Source organism: Chamaea fasciata, unplaced genomic scaffold (genome assembly GCF_029207755.1).
Source record: "Chamaea fasciata isolate MVZ Bird 193981 ecotype frontalis unplaced genomic scaffold, bChaFas1.0.hap1 SCAF_12, whole genome shotgun sequence".
Lineage (NCBI taxonomy): Eukaryota > Metazoa > Chordata > Aves > Passeriformes > Sylviidae > Chamaea > Chamaea fasciata.
Window position 1 is genome coordinate 10,479,353 of NW_027094097.1, and position 16,656 is coordinate 10,496,008.

The 16,656-nt window shown below is 49.3% G+C and overlaps 2 protein-coding genes across 5 annotated transcripts in view; both read right to left on the reverse strand.

The window, feature by feature from the left end:
- Window positions 1-7,269, reverse strand: part of CPNE2 (copine 2) — a 44,074-nt gene extending 36,805 nt beyond the window's left edge. Inside the window, exon 1 of one of the 4 annotated variants that reach the window (XM_066194573.1) lies at window positions 7,215-7,269. The gene's annotated coding sequence lies outside the window, so the exon portion shown is untranslated. Of the gene's footprint in view, window positions 1-191; window positions 199-1,918; window positions 2,021-7,214 lie in introns of those variants that run through there. The other 3 variants (XM_066194572.1, XM_066194575.1, XM_066194574.1) reach the window with 3 other exon arrangements.
- A 2,820-nt stretch (window positions 7,270-10,089) lies between these two features.
- Window positions 10,090-16,656, reverse strand: part of NLRC5 (NLR family CARD domain containing 5) — a 32,234-nt gene continuing 25,667 nt past the window's right edge. The window contains exons 39-47 of the mRNA XM_066194576.1: window positions 16,565-16,648; window positions 16,045-16,128; window positions 15,119-15,202; window positions 14,366-14,449; window positions 13,511-13,594; window positions 13,307-13,390; window positions 12,734-12,817; window positions 12,379-12,462; window positions 10,090-11,948 (exon numbers count right to left, since the gene is read on the reverse strand). Coding sequence (XP_066050673.1) covers window positions 11,867-11,948; window positions 12,379-12,462; window positions 12,734-12,817; window positions 13,307-13,390; window positions 13,511-13,594; window positions 14,366-14,449; window positions 15,119-15,202; window positions 16,045-16,128; window positions 16,565-16,648 — 754 coding nt within the window. The 3' untranslated portion in view covers window positions 10,090-11,866. The remainder of the gene's footprint in view (window positions 11,949-12,378; window positions 12,463-12,733; window positions 12,818-13,306; window positions 13,391-13,510; window positions 13,595-14,365; window positions 14,450-15,118; window positions 15,203-16,044; window positions 16,129-16,564; window positions 16,649-16,656) is intronic.

Genomic DNA, 16,656 nt, shown 5'->3' on the forward strand with positions numbered 1-16,656 from the left:
AACTGGTTGCCCAGAGCAGCAGAAAAGCTGAAACACAGGACATGTGGAGCTGGAAACACCAGGAAAAGCTGGGATGCACTGCAATGGACCTGAGGCAGCTTCCCACACCACCACAACTCACAGTGGTCACTTTCCTCTCTCCAGCTGACAGAGTCATCTCCAAAATTCTTTCCCAAAGCAAAAAAAATTACCTCTCAGTCCCACCTAGGCAGTTCAGAGCATTCACAGCTTGCACCTGCTCCTTTTAGCAGCCTCATTACCTTCTGCACACAGGTGCAACGAGTCATGTATGTACACAGAACCCTGCTGCTGGTCCCCCAGCAAATGCCTCTGCCACAGCTGAGCAGGCTGGGAGGCACAAAGGGGACTCTTGATACATCCCTGTAGATGTTCCTTGGGTACCTGCTACTGTCAGAGGACCCTCATCTCTCCCACTGGGCAGGGAAAAGCTGAAAACTGCCTCTGAGCATCCCAGCATGGGCAGCATGCCTGGGACTGAGCTCAAATTGTTCCAAATTCACAGAGACTTGGGGTAGACCCAGCAGAGAGAGATACCCAGGCAGGGCTCTTGTTTCCAGCCTGGTGCACAAGTCCCACAGTCCTGCCTGCTGGAAGCCAAGGGGACTGTACTGAGATACTCTGGCACTTGATACAGAAGGACCAAGTGTTTCAGGACAGCCTAATGAAGTGATATCTCTAATGAACCCTTCCTGATGGAAACTGTCCCTAATGGGCTACAATAGACAATGCTGCTCCTGCTGACAACTGTGCTTCTCACACCGGCACTGCAAAATTCCCTCTCGAGGGCTGGTGGCCACTGGTGTGACAGTGGCTGCTTCTCCATTTCAACCTTGAGCCATCCCCACCCACAGTGCCAGCTCCTCTCAGACTGCTGCTGTCCCCAGAAATGCTCTCACCCACCAGGTCTTTACAGGTTTGGTGCCAATGAGGGCAGTGCCCACCTTGCAGAAACCCCAAGTTACTGCACCAACCAGCACACGGGCAGCACCCAGCAAAGCTTCTTCAGGGGGTCACGATCAGAAGAGCCCTGAGAAGTCACCTGAGGTAACCTGGAGTCACAAATTGCAAGAAAACTCCAAGGCAAACCCTGTGGCACCAGAGCTGGACACCCCCAAAGTGGCTCAGCTCATTTTGAAAATATCATCACCTTGAAAGGCAACTCCAAAGCCCTTTTCCATGCTCAGCACAGAGCTGAGACAGCCACTGCTGATGTCAAGCACAGATCCACCAGCTCCAGCAGCCTCTCTGCCATCTTCATGTGGCACAGCAGCTGCTGGACTCCGGGAGGCAGCGGCACTAGTGAAGAGCCTGGCTCACATTGAAGGATCGCGGGGTGGGAGTGACTCCACACAGCCTCCTCCTACCCTGTATCCCTGCTCTCCACACCACCTCACAGCCCTGACCATGATCCCAAGGGTCCCCCTGTGACCACCAAACTTGCCACCCTGGCTGCTTCCTCCATCTGAGCAGGAACTGGAAGGCCCTGGGGCTGCTCTGTTCCGAGCAGCCATCCTGTAGCTGAGGTGAGCTGTCAGAGGGCACTGGGAAAGGCAAAAGCCCCTGTACCAGCATCCCTGTGGGGTGAGAGTCGGTCCCTCTGCAACAGCAGGGGCACGGCCGCTGCCTGGCCACTGCTGCAGAACCAGAGGATGGACCCAGCTCCTCACAGAGGAGCTCACACCCACAGAGACACCAAAACTGGAAATCTCAGCAAGCCAGGCATGTGAGAGGAAAACCAAACACCTTCATGTGCTTCTGGCATGGAGGCAGCTTCAGGCAGAGCCTGCCCTGGTGCTGCGGACCAAAGAGCAAATTTGTTCTCTTCGGAGAGATAAACCCTCTACAGATGAAGCCTGAAAACGTCCCCCAAAGTACCCAAGTATCTAAACCCACTTACCGATGAGAAATCACGAGCTCCAAGAGCAGGAGAGACAAGTGCTCCAAAGAGAGGGGGGCCCCTGAGCCCTGAAGGTGTTTCCGCAATCCTCAGCCGCCGTCGCGGAGCCCAGGGCTCCAGGCTGGCAAACGAAAGCAAAACCCGCTCCTCCACACCCCGCGGTGACGTGGGGACAGAGGCAGCACCACGGGCGGTGACACGGGCCGGGAGGAACTGCAGGGGCCGGGCGCGTTCTGGGGGTGTGCTCGGAAAGTCACAAAGGGAAAAGAAAACAACAAAACAAAAAACCCAAAACAGAAACAAAGAAACCACAGGAAAAAGTCCTTCCTCAAAACCGCAGAGGAAACAGAAGGGCTCTGACGGCAGCCCGGGGGTGCCTGTGCAGGAGGCAGAGCCCACCTTGGTGCCCGGCCTGCGCTCGCTGCCCTCCCGCAGCTGCTCCGTGCCCTGCTGACAAATCCGTGTGTGCCTTCCCGGCTTGCTGCTCAGACAGCAGAAAGGGTAAAGAAGGAGCAGGGCGAGGCGAGAGCGCAGCAGCTGCCCCTGTTCAGGACACGCAGCGACGGCCGAGCCGCGCGGCCAGACCCCATTCCCGTCTCCACTGGCACGCACGTATTTGGCTCAGATACGCGGAGAAGGGTTGCACATTTTCGCTTGACTACGAGTTTCCTCTGGGGCTCAATTTAGGGAAATCTGTGATTCAGGGCAGAAAACATCGTGATGTCACTGTGAATCGTGGCGCCCACATCAAACCCTGCACACGACCGCCCTACAAGGCGGACACAAGGGAAAGGTTCGTGTGCCGGCTCTGCACTCACTGCGTTCCCGGGCAGAAATCCACGCTGCTCGTTCCACGGGTGAGTGGGAGGCTCAGTCCTGCCGGAGCAGCCACAGCCAGCACCCGTGGGAGCCTCTGTCCGAAAGAGGGAAACGCCAAACACGAACCTCCTGCCTCCCCAGGGCAGCGATGCTCTTGTCAGACACCTGCTCCGGGTGGGACAAACAAGGAAACCAGGAGATGCAGGAAGGGAGGAAAAGGCACTCTCAGGATCTGGGGCATATTTTAACTTCCACTATTAAAAATTCCCTGCCCCATACTACAGCAGTCATATGAAAGCTGGGCACACTGTCACAAGGAGGGGGGATAGATCTGTTTCAAAACTGGATTTGGAGGGAAAAGTGGACTTAATTAAAGCCAGGCCCTATGGAATGTAAAGGATCAGGGCTGTGGGGAGGATGGCTGGGCTGCAAAGGACATGCAGCCAGAAGGGCTCCCTTGCAGGTGCAGAGGGAACCTCCCACATCCTAACTATATACCATGTATATAACAGGCTGTTTAACTTATTAACCACTTTTCTATGCTATTGAAAACAGAAATGCTGGCTTTCTGAATCTTAATTGGATTCCTATTCCCAGCCAACACCATCTATCACATGTGAGAGGGGAAGAAAAAAATCGTCATTTATGTGATGACAAATATCTTTAACTGCTTTTGGACCTCGCTGCATGTCAGCCTAACCTCATGTCAGCCAGAACAGCTCCAGCAGCAGGCAGCTGTGCAGGTCCCTCCATCCCATGCACCATTTCATCCCTAAAGCAACCAGTGCTTCAGAGCTGATAAGATAAATAAATACTAATTCATGGGTATTTATGTGCAATGCTCATTTGCACTGGGACACCAACACCAAGTCATGCAGAGCACTGATGTCCCCATGGCTGGAGCCACCTTTCCCCCTCCCTTCCATCCTGCCACTCGGAGCCCCTCATCCTTTCCCCTTCACAGACAGGATTTTCTTCACTAAGATCCAACATTTTCCCACAGAATTTTAATTTTTTTGGCCTGCTTTGCAGCAGAGAGATGCTGCCACTTGATGTGTGAAGCTTCACCCTGAGACAGAATTGTGTGCCAGCGACACAAAAATGCTGTGGTTTGTGAGAATGACGTCTGACTAATTCTCGACCCCTTCTCAACAGCTTTAGACACCGCTCGAGGGAATATCAGACTGGGTTTAAATGGTTGCACAGCACTGGACTTGTTTAATAGCAAAACTTGTATTTCCAGCTTGTATCATTTTTAAAATCAGCCTCATGACAGCTGATGTTTCTTCCTAAATCCTCAGCTTCTGGAATCACGTGATGATGGAAAATCCAGGGCTGGAGGGAAGGCGACTATTTTAAACACAAGACTTTTCCTGCTGGCTACAGGCAGAAAATAAGACAGCTCCCAAACACAAGGCCTTAGCAAAAGCAGCAGACAAATAAAATTGGAGCCCTTCTTGCTGAATTCCACACTCATTTGTTTTTCTGGCATTTTAACAACAATGTTATGATCTCCAAACTCACCTGAGTTCCTCAGAATTAGTTTTTCCCCTGCTCCCATGATCCAAACAAGTGACCTTACAAAGCCAGCAGCCAGGAAACTGAGCCAAAGCAGCAAAAAGTGATGACTCAGGTCCTTCAACAAATATTTTACAACAAACTGTAAGATTTCGGGGCCAGAAAGGGTGGGGAAGCATTCAATTCTTTTTCTTTTTTTTTGACACTGTTTTGTGGGGTTTGTATCCTGCCAGGAGCACTATTTCAAATGCCAGGTGACTCCACTGCACCAGAAAATTTACCTTTCCTTCTATCCCCCCACCCTGCCTCTGAACACCAGCCAAGGTTCTGACATAAAGAGTTCCTTATGAGAGCTGGCAGCCCTGAACTCAGACAGGAGGCTGCAAACGTCGCTTTTTCATCAATTAACCTGGAATTATGTTCCCAGCACACCGACGGCTCCTGGAGAACAAGCCCTGATTTACGGTGGCTCCGGCCAGCTCCCCCCAGGGCTGAGGTTTCCACTGAAGTCAGTGGGAAACTCTTTCCACCAAGTGTAACAGGAGCAGGAGAAGTTATTCCTCCCAGACTCTTCACGCACCACACTGAGACTGCTGAAAGGCAAAGCAAGCTGATGCAATTCCAGTACACAACTGGGCAGACTGGTAAATGGTGGGGTAGCCAGCGGCTGCTCCAGCACCGATGTTTTAGGGTGAGGGAGGGCGATCACTGAAAGAGGAGAAGAATCGAGGACTGCCAAAGGCTGTGCAGCTGATATATCCCCCTAGGGCAAAGAGCATCTTCATCCACAGCTCAGCTCCAGCAGCTGAATCTGAAAAGGATTTTTCCACACTGGAATCCCCAGTTCCTGGGGCCCAGGCCCACTCCTACAGCACAGACTGACCATGCAACTGGAGTTGTCCAACCCTGACAAGCAATGGCTTCACAAACAGCGTGTCAGCAACCAGCATGGAGCCCCTTGCTGTCCCCCAGCACAGAACCCAGGAGCAAGGATGTCCCCCAACATGCTGATCCCCAGGATCTCAGTTCCCTTCAGCGGGAGCTCAAAGGGCAGCAGGGAGGGAGAAGCGTCGCAGCAGTCAGATGACCCTGCCCACCCTCACACTACACCAGGGCAATGTCTGCAGCCCCTTCAAGAGATACAAAGTGTGTTCCTGACCAAGCAGGTCCTGGGAACAGCAGGGCACATGCCAACAGTGCCAGCAGAGGCAGGCTGCTGGCAAACTCCATCCCCAGGGGTTTGGGGGCAGCGTTGGCTCTTAGAGAGCAGCTCCAGGACTGCGTGTCTACCCAAGGCAGGTGCAATGGGCTGCCTACACCACAAGAAGATGAAATTTGGGGACACTTGGAAGCCTCACTGGATGCCCTCGCTCCTTCCCTCCACTTCATCCCAGTCAGGATGCTCCAGCAGCAACAGCAGGGAAAGAAAAACACACATCACCAGAAAATGTATGTCCCAGGCTATCACACAGCTGTAACCAAAGCAAATGCAGCATTTCCCCAAGGCAACTACAGGAAAACATCCTCCACTGACTGTTCTTCAAAACAACTCCTTTCCACATGCCCCGAGCTTTTGTTCCCAGCCTTCCTCCTCCCATCCCTCCATTCCCTGCCCCCAACGGGCTTCGGTGGAAGGCTGTTTCTGGCTGATATAAAATAATCTTCTGACTCCAGAATAGCACAGTGGTATCATAGGCCCCAGTACCTGGGCTGGCTCGAGGAGGCTGATGCAGGTGACAGGGGAGCAGGATCAGAACTGAGCACACCTGGGCTCTGTTCGCAACTCCAGCTTTTCCAGCGAGGTTCAGGTGTATCGCCAGGAGATTCAAACCTGGTCCTCGATGTTCATGAGGATCCTCCCAGTTCCTTTCCACAAAGAAGCTCACATTCTGGGAAGTCAGCAGCAAGGACCCAGCCCTCTGGAGATGTCTCTGCCACCAAAGCTCAGCTCTCTACTCACCTCTGTTTCCTGTTCCACCCTCCTTGTGGTGACCAGCTCCAGAGGGTGTGTTTGCCCACCAAGTCCTCCAGCCCCGCTGGCTTTATCCAGCCACTTACTTAAATTAGGGTTACTCACACAAAGACTTATTGCATCAGGTCTTCAGGCTGGCAGAGCTGACAGGAAAACACTTCCCTGCCTGCACCCTCCAAGCACCCTCACCCTGCTGAGCGAAACGCTCCGCTCGCCTCTTCCTCAGAGAACAGAGCGCCTTGCTGGGCACAGAGGAGAGAGAGGCAGCACACCCGTGAGCATAAACCCTCCCAGTCCCCCCAAAATGCATGGCATGAAGGATATCATCGCCAGCTGGAGCAGCATCGGGCTGCAAACAGCTCCTGAAGAAGCGGCTCTGCGATTCCTCAGCCTCCAACTCGCCAGATCCCCCGTGTGACTCAATGCCAGAGGACAGGGAGAGGGGCTTGCAGCAGCTGCCCGGAAAAATCCTTACAAATATCCCCAGGCTTGAGGAGTGAAGCCACCAGGCCCTGGCGTTTGCCTGGGGGTTGCATGCCCAGCTGACATCTTTAGAAGTGGATACAGACACACAGAGAGTGGGAGCAGAACAACTTCCACACCGTGCATGCATGAAGGGACCTGGGCTGGGGAAGGGGAGCACAAAGTGGCAGAGGGACTGTCCTGAGGGATGGTCAGGGAACGTAAAGTCTGTCTCAGAGGATGGAGGATCTGTCCAAGAGGACAGAGGGTCCGTCCCAGGGGATGGAGGGTCTGTCTGGGAGGACGGAAGATCTGTCCATACAGACAGAGGGCAGAAGCGCCACCACACACCTCGGGACGGGTCGGTGGGGGACACTACCCTGCATGCGGCGGCTGACACCGCTGTTACGCTGTCCCGGCCAGCGCCACCCCCCCACCGGACTATCGGGTATCTCACCACCCACCCGAGCCCCGGCGGACGATCCCGGTATCCCCAAGGCATCCTCGGGGGCTGCCGCTACTCACCGCCGGGCCGGGCCGGGCCGAGCAGCTCCCGCGGGGCTGCGGGCTCAGAACCTCCCCCGGCCGCGCCCGCCCCTCGCCATCGCCGCCCACCCGCCCCGTACGGTGATGGCGAGGGGCGGGCGCGGCCGTGCTCGGGCTCCCCCCTCCCGGAACGAGCATCATCCGTTTCGGATTAAAAAAAAAAAAAAAAAAAAAAAAAAAAAAAAAGGATCCACCCCAAAACTTCTTCGCTGGCTGCTTTTGCGTTCCTGTTTGGAGAAAAAAAAAAAATCCGAAAAGAAACCACAAAAAAACAAACCCACCACGCTTAAAGAGAGCCTAAAATATACATCTAGAGAATTATTTTCCGTGTTATGCTCTCAGATCCAAGGAAAAATATAACTTGGTTGGATCGACACCCATCACGTTGAAGCAGAACCCCTGGGTTTTGTGCTGTTTGGGTGCAAGCAGGGTGTTCCCTGCCCAGCTGATGTGGGTGTTCCTGGTGCCGAAATCATTCGGGCCCGGACTGTGTCCCGCTGATTCCCCTGCCCGTGGGAAAAAGATGGTTAAAGAAGGAAAACAAGCAGGCCCCAAATGCACGGCCCAGACGTGAAGGGCTGGCCAGTGTTACACTGACCCGTCACCCTGCTCACCCCAAGGAGCTGGTGTTTGCACCCTTCGAGGCTGGTACCGCCAGGGTTTCACCCCAATGTGCCATCAGCAACCTCACCCGATCCTTGCTGGACACATCATCAGGTGTCCAGGATATTTATAGAGATATTTTTTGATGTGGAGATAGGGTAATAAGGCTGAAAGCCTCCCTCTGAGGCTGCCAATTAAATAAACCATCCGTATTTGTTCAGAGCTCTTTACCATGGGCTCTGCTCATGCTTTGGAAGATCACAGGCAAATAAGCAAGTCCCGAATTCCCCTGACCAGCTGGAATACTTTCCTCTCCTTCAGTTTGAGCTGTGGAAGGCATAGGAGTTTTAAGGCACCAAGGTTTTAGCCCGTACAGCCAGCCCCAGGAGTGGAGCAGGGGGCACAGGACGAGCTCAGGGGTCACCAGTGCTCCTGCTCAGCACAGGGACCATGACAGTCAACATCCAACTAAAAGCTGAGCCTGGTGTTTAGGAGCAACCCCATTCTTCCTGTGCAAAGAACTGCGTGGCCAGAAACCATCACAGAAAGGGATGAGGTTGTGCCTGAAAGAGGAATTCAGTGGGAGAAGTGGGGTCTGTGCCAGACCTGCCCTCCTACCTCCTTGCCTGAGGCTTAAAATGTCACTTTGAGGGGAAAAGGGAGAGGCAGGCGGTATTTCACAAATGCCAGTATGCCTGTTTTCTCCCAGATCAGTTTTTCCTTTGTTTTCCCTCCTTGCCAGCACGATGCCTCCAAGTCACAGCAGGTTCAGGGCTACCTGGAACTGGTTTTAGCAGAGAGGAAAGAGTGGCTGCGTTTCCAGCTCTTTGGAGCTGCCGCCATCGTGTGCAGGAACCCGGCCCAGCCTGGCTCCAGCTGCTCCCCAGCACAAAACCCAGGCTCCCTCCCGCCCTCCAGCAGCGTGTTTATTTACAGCACAGTGTTTCTTTCTAAAGATCCGGTCTCAGGGGGCAAAATGCCTTCTGTGTATGAAACCAGTACTGACTAGCTCGGACATTGTCTTCCAGAGACTGCAAGCAGCCTGAAACAATAGGGGTGTGCAGAGAGTCCTGATGCATTTCCATTTTTGGACCATGATAAATCCGAAACCTAATAGTAACAGCTCTAAAAATGGCCCGCAGTAATTAAGTGGTTGGGAATTGGTTTGTTATTCGGCCATCACACACAATCCCTAATGGCCTCACGTCTTCCTGCATTCCAGAAGGTTCATTTAACCCCTCAAAATTGGACAAAGCCCCCAAGTTCCCCTCAGAAACTTTCAGAAACGAGCACACGCTGGAACATGGACATGGCAAGCACAATGGAAATGGGAAGCACACCCCAGAAGTCCTTGGCATTACGTGGAAGAAATGAACCACAGACCAGTCGTGTTGTTGTGCTCCATGCACAACTCGGTCCAAATCTCTGATTTTTAAAAAATGCAACCCATGCACATAAAATACAGCTCAGAGCCCGTTTTTATCCTAAACCGCTGGATTACAGACAACCGCTCCCCATTTTTTGGGTTTTGCTGACACCTGGTGTTCTGGAAAAGATGCTGTGTGCTCCTGCAAGTTCCCTTCCTGGGCTCCGGTTGGCATGGGCACGTTCTCAGGTCAGACTGGAGTTCTGAATCTGGGGGAGACCCTGAGAAATGCAGGTGTGCAGTTAGATTTCAGAGTCCCTCTTTTAACATCTCAAGACAAGAGCAGTGCTGCAAGAGTATTCACATGATGTGTTCTGTCACTGCAAACCTCATGGTACAGATGGACACTTCCTGACTTCGGGAATCAGAACTGCAGAGGGGGAACCTCAAATGTCATTTATCATAGAACAGTTTGGGTGGAGGAGAGCTTAAAAATCTTCTCTGAGCAACCTCACCAAGAAGAATTCCTTCCTCATATCAGTTCACCACATTTGGTTAAGCTTTTCTTAAGTGGCAATGTTTAGATCTGAGGTACTCCCTTACTCCATTGAATTATGGCCTAGTGAGGAGTTTCACTACCTCTTTTTTCCTTTGTTTTTGTTTTTAAACCCTTTTCGGAGTAGTCTCTGCAAAATGTGTCCCACTTTTACACCACCACGTCATTATGTCACAAAGCAGGATGCTGATCTTTAAATAGGGACAGTGGTTCCCCCAGGAATAACCAGCACCACCTGTTCACAACCAGTTGCTCGAAGATTTGCTGGAGCAGCATTTCTATCTCATTCCAGATGCCTGCCCCGCCCAAATAAGATCAGCTACATCTCCTCAGGCAAACACTGCTGCAAGCAAAATTCCATAAATATATCCACAAGACTTAAATATTTACAGCACAAACGTGTAAGGAAAACATGATAACAGGGTAATGGATGAGAACCGTGTGGCTGCACTTCTGTGAAACAAGCCAAAATTCCACAAGTCCAAGGGCAGTTGTCTGTCTCCTCTGAGGAGGAGCAAACTTGGTGTTTGGGATCTTCTCCCTGCAGTCCCCACAGGTCCAACATCCACACAGGCTTTGGGGTTCAGGGGTCAGTAGAGACTTGAAAGATCTTTCATGTGGACAATAGTTCAAGCTAATTGACCCCTCACTTCTCCTGAGAGAGGTTAGTGCAACCAGTCCAAAATCCCACAAAGCTTTACAAAACCCCACATGAAAATAGCCAGTAGCAGCACATTCATTTCACACAGAGCAGCTGGTTTTCTTACAAGTTGTTTTACAGCCTCAGTTCTTATAATGTTTCTCATTGAAATTTATGATTTCAGCGTTTCCTTTTTATCACAGTATAAACATTGATAACTTTTGGGCAATGACTTGAAATTGCAAATGTTCTGAAGTTGTTTTGGTTTTTTTCCACAAAAAGGAGGCAATTCTGTGTGAAAAGAATTTTGATATGAAGAAAACAAAACCAAATATTACTGGTTTTCTCACCCATTTTTTTTCTTCTCCCAAGAAAAACTGTGGTGGCCCCATCCCTTGAAGTGTTCATGGCCACCTGGCTTTGAGAAACCTGGTCTATTGTAAGGTGTCCCCGCCTAAGGTAGGGGTGTTGGACCTAGGTCTTTAAGATCCCTTCCAACTCAATCTGTGATTCTATGATTTTTTCCCTAAAAATCATAGAGGAATTTCACACAGTTAGAGATTATTTTCAAGCAACCTGTTGGAGTTCAACTGTATCAATGTCAATTTACAATTTTGTAAATAGTTTTACATTCTCTCCTGGAGGATGGGTATTCTTTTACTGCAACATCCTGTTGTAATCTTGATTAAGGATAAGGAAGTACTCTGCTGGCTTTCTGCATGCCTGAGAAGGTGAATCTCATCCTAGAGTAACGCAATCATAGAATGGTTAAGATTGGAAAAGACCTCTAAGATCCCTGAACCAAACCCTTAACCCAGCATCAGCATGTTCATCTCTAAACCATCTCTAAGTGCCAAATCCCTACGTTTTCTGAACACTTCCAGGGATGGTGACTCAAAAAATCTCACAGCTCTGAGAAAACCTTATATCTGCTTTTTTGTGACTGTGTGTGAGAACTTAATTTTGGTATCTATTCTTTCTGTCACTCACTGCCCCTCCCTCAAAATATTTACCTTTTAACACAGTTGAAGCTTGGATGGAGGTGATGGTGTGCCTTTTTCAGTAGGGCAATACATTAATAAATAATGTCTAGTACATAAGCATTCTTATCATTATTTGCTAATAACTTTCTGGAAAGTTATTCTCTTGAACAGAGTTGCAGTGTTTTTACACAAGGAATACCTGAGTACTGCGTACTCAGCAGCAGTTCTTTACAACAAAAAGTTCTGTACAACAAAAGATCACAAGAAACAAAACAAAAAAAAAAACCTTACAAAACCTAACAAAATAAAAAGATGCCAAACCAAACAAAAAACCCCAGTGTCCACACTCGGTTCAGTGCAGCAAAGAAAGACCCAATATTTACAGTTTTCAGTTTCAGGAACTTTGAGTTCCTGGGTTCTTCAGTGCAGTTTTGAGGGCAGTGGGAGATAGAGAGCAACTCCTAGTTAAAAGGGTCTTCTTTTCTAGTTGAAGGAGAAGCACAGTCTTGGGTCTTGGCTTGTCAAACTCTCAGCGAGGCCCCTGGGCACTGGATTGTCCCACAGCCTGCAAGGACAGACAAACATGTTACTGCAGGACCAAGTATGGTCCCAAGTACCTGGAAGATATGGACCCCACGAGAGAGTGGGACAGGGCAGAAATGTACGTCAGAAGTGAAATCAGAGGGAATGAGAGAAAGAAAACTTTTAAGAACAAATGCAACAACTTCCTGATGGGGATATTACACAACTGGGTCTTCATTTTTTTGCCTCATTTAAAGCCAGCAAGCTTTTCACTTCCTTTTTTTCTCTGGACTTTCTGAGGAGGTGAAGCTGTCCTAGCAAACCCTCAGCTTACCTGTCTCGTGTCTACATTCCCTGCAATATCCTATTCCCTGCCAGCTAACCCAGGGCAGCAGGGGCATGGGTCACATCTATCTCCAGACTCATCACCTTGACTTCTCCTTGCTGAGCCAAGACCCAGTCATAGAGCTCACCTTATGAACTGAATTTCTGGGCACTTGGCAAGTTCCTCTGCCAGCTTTGTGGCCCCACAGGCTCCAATGCGGTTTTTCTCCAGGCTGTTTTAAAAACCGAAAGAGAATTTTGAAATCCAGAACAAATCCAGAGTGGGAAACAGCTGAATAGTCCCAAGCTGTTGTCACCTTAAATAACATACGTGTATCAGCCAGGCAAGGCTGGCCCTTGGTGCATGGAGCAGGCTAAGCCAGAAGTTAAACTGCAGAAGCTTGCCTGTTCCTAATGTACATCCCCTATTAGGAAGTCCCCTGATTGAAGGTTCAATGACAGAAAAATGGACCTTCCCAGGGTTTTTCTCAGGGCTGTACTCACTCCAACACCTTCAGCTTTTCCATCTTTGGGAGAGCAATGGCCAGCTCTTGGGCTCCTCCATCTCCAAGGGCATTCCAAGACAGTCTAAGGCAGACAAGAAAACCCAGTTGTGAGTCTGGATAAACACTAGTGCCACTACTGAGACATTACCCCTCATGGATTAGCCTTTTTGCAAGAGCTAATCACCCTCTTATCATGACAGGTAAACATTTCCCTGGATTACAGCTTAATTTTGAGGATTTTCCTCCATTTCATCACATATTTCCATTATGATAAGACACTAGGGAGTGTCTGCAGACTGTGGTTACCTCAGAGTCCTGCAAGCCCAGGGAATGAGATGTGAAAGATGGAAATAACTGCTGAGCACACAGATTTACCCCATGAATTTTTTGGCAGTGTATTTCATCAATTAGTAAATTACTGGTACATTTACCACCAAAAAGTACTTGGTGGAAAGTATTTACAAGTATTCAGCGGGGTCAGAAGTGCCCTGCATTTGCAAATAGGAGCAGACATTAAAATGAGAGTGACCTGTGTGTGCTGAAGTGTCTCCCCCTCCATCCCCACACTCACATTATCTCCTCCATGGAAGGGCACTGTCGGAAGCCGAGAGAGAGTGATTTTGAAGCATCATCAGTGATTCCACAGAATTTCAAGCTGGAGCAGCAGGGAGAGAGCAGACAGAGGGCATGGTGTGCTGGTGTCAGGACTATGGGGAACACAGCACCATGTCCTGCCCTGCTCTGCCCCAGTAGTTCTCAAAGTCCTGGTACTCACTCGATTTTCCGGAGGTGTTTGAGGCATGGCAGCCCGTTGGACAGGGCATGGACACTCTGTTCCCCAAGGTCATTTTCGGATAAACTGTAAGAGTGATGGAAAAGCTTTGAGTGGTGCAGAAAAAGCAGGTACAGTCAGAGAAAAGCCACCATGAAAACATAATCATGTGAACTAGCAAGTTAATAACCACTACCCAGACTCAGTGAGGACTCTGTAGACAGCAGGGATGAGCCAGATTGGTGCACAGCAACTTTAAATCAATTCATTGCTTGGTACAATGGGAGTGACAGCCCTGCTGTAACTCACAGCCTCAGTCCTTGCAGCAGGGAATTGCTTGCAGACAGAAACATGGGGTTGTACATGTGTCAAAGAAGGACAGATCTGCAGCACATCATGTGTTGCATGTGAAACTGGAAATGAAAAGTTATGCTGGAGTTAATGACTGGTGTGACTTGAGAGGAAATGACAGTAAGGGAGAATGGGAAGGAGACCTTCCAACACCTGGAGGGGCTCAAGGGAGCTGGAGAGAGACTTTGGACAAGGGTATGGAGAGACAGGACAAAGGGGAATAGCTTCAAGCTGTCAGAGGGCAAGATTAAACTGGATATTAGGAAGCAGAAATTCTTCCCTGTGAGGCTGATGAGACCCTGGCACAGGTTTCCCAGAGAAGCTGTAGATATCCCATCCCTGGAATTGTCCAAGGCTAGGCTGGATGGGGCTTGGAGAAGCCTGGTCCAGATGTGAATGTCTCTGCCCATGGCAGGGGGATTGTCGTGAGATCATCAAAGGTCCTTCCAACCCAAACCAGCCTGAGATACGTTTGGCACCATCCCAAGTGCACCTGCCATGACCTACCTTATCTCTTCCAGCAGCTCACACACCACCAGGGCTCTGGCCAGCTCCAGCCCTCCTGCCTGCCCAATCTCATTGTTCTGGAAGCTGACAAAGGAAACATAAACACTGGAGGATTATTTTGGAATTAAGCTGTAACAAAAACTCCTATTTAACTTGCCAAGAACCTAACCAGAGATGATCTCCTACCACTGGGATTCATTTTCTAAGTTATCTTTTGATGACATCTTAGACACAGGCTGAAAGAGATTCCTCTAGGCTAACTGAACCCAGTGAGCATTTCTAGCTCACCAATTTCTTGCTTTGTTACTCTAAAACAGTATAAGAAAGTCCTACATGTTAGAGTCCTGGAAAGACTTCCACAAAAGTTTTAAAAATACAGTAACACTGATTTCAGGAAAAATAAACGACTCAGAGGTGCCTGCACAAAAAAGTGAGGGTCCGTAAAAGACGCTCATCTTTATGCTTACATTCCACCAGAGGCATCAGAAACCAACATACTCAAAACCAATTCTAAGGCTTATTTTACTGTATACTCTCTTCCTGGTTCATCTCTGTAGCTAATGCTGCAAGAGATTAAGCAAGAAGAGTTTATGTGACTCTTACAGCAGAGTAATTGTGGAGGGTTTCTCAATCCTGGGACACTGAAATTATTCTCTAAACAACCAGTGCCCATGCCTTTTCCCATTCCTTCTTTCAACAATCCCCATATTCCCCAAGATATCCAGCGTTCCTGGGGCAGAGGCTGACACTTACTGTAGGATCCTCAGGTTGGTCATGTGAGGCAGACAGAGGGCAAGTGTCACTGCTGTCCTGTCTCCAAAACCATTCCTTGATAGTCTGGGAGAAGCAGAAATGAAATGTTACTGGCAGTGAAGTCCAGAGCCTCATTCCTCACCTGTGTGTCACCCACACGGATGTGTGACCCCCATTCCTCACCCACAAGTGCCTGGGGCTGTGCTGAAAGGACCTAACGTGCCTGTTTCAAAGGACTCTGAGGGTGGGAGGAAGAAACAATGAGGTTTTGAAATCCTGCAGCAGAAGTTAAACAGGGAAGTAAAACTGAGCTGCACTTCCCAGAAGAACACTTGTCTCCCTTCCTGGCTCAGCTACCTGAGCTGGAATTGAACTGAAATTTCACTCTTTCATATGAGCCCTTACTACACACTCCATAATCTGACGGTTACGAGGACAGTTCCATTAGTTTAACTGGAACTTTTCCTTATTTGTTATTTTTTATTTTTATTTATTTAATATGGCAAGGCACACACGTTCTTTAAACTGGTCTGGAATAGAATATCATTAGATCTGACTGTGTAAAGCCTTAATCTGTCCACTTCCCTCAATTTTTGCAACCACATAGATTAATGGTGATTTCTTGGGCAACACAGGCACTGAACAGCTCCTGTGCTTGAGAAACTGCCTATAAACCTGCAGATTCAGCTCTTGAATCCATTAGTCCTCTAATGCAGACTGCACAGTTCTTGGAAATCTTCAAGACAATCCAGCAACCAATCCCCAAACCTTCCACACCCAGTACAACACATTTCTGCGGTGTGTAGCAGAGTTTTTACCCTGCTCTCACGAGAATCAGTGGTAAAACTGATCTTTATTGGAGCCATATTTCTAAGCCTTGGTTTTTGCCCAGCTTCCCAAAAGGACATTTGAAATGACACACTTACAGTAACTCCTTGATGTTCTTGCAATGGACAAGAGCTTCCATCAGCTTTTCCCCTCCAGCAGGACTAGGACAGTTCCCTGAAAGGCTAAAATGAACAGGAGACTCTCAGTGACTAAATGAGAACCAGAATGTACCAGCTGAAGATATTTCACTGTTTGCCTGCTGTGATGGGAGACTCTGGGAAATGGTCTGAGGATTTGTAGGTTCTTTTGTCAAGTGCTGAGTAAATCCTGGCCCGGCAGGTACTGTGGGGAAGGAGAAGTTTTCCCTCTCGTAGACAGAACTGGCAACTTTCTTTTCTTGCTTCAAGTCATTTCCAGGCCTTTAATTTCAAAAAGTTACAAGGCTTACCCCAAGAGCTGAGCCTAACAAAGAGCCTGGATGCTCTAATTTCTGTTCCCTGGGAGAAGGAACAGTTTGAATTTATGTCTCAGAAAGCCCTTGCACAGGAATTCCCACATAGGCTTCCCCACCAACCACGGCCATGACTGAAATGGCTGAACCAAAACAAAGGGACTCACTCGATTTTCTGCAGCTTTTGCATTTCCAGCAGGACAGCAGCAAGATTTATCAGGCCTGGATCTCCAATCTCGTTGTGGCTTAAACTTTAAAG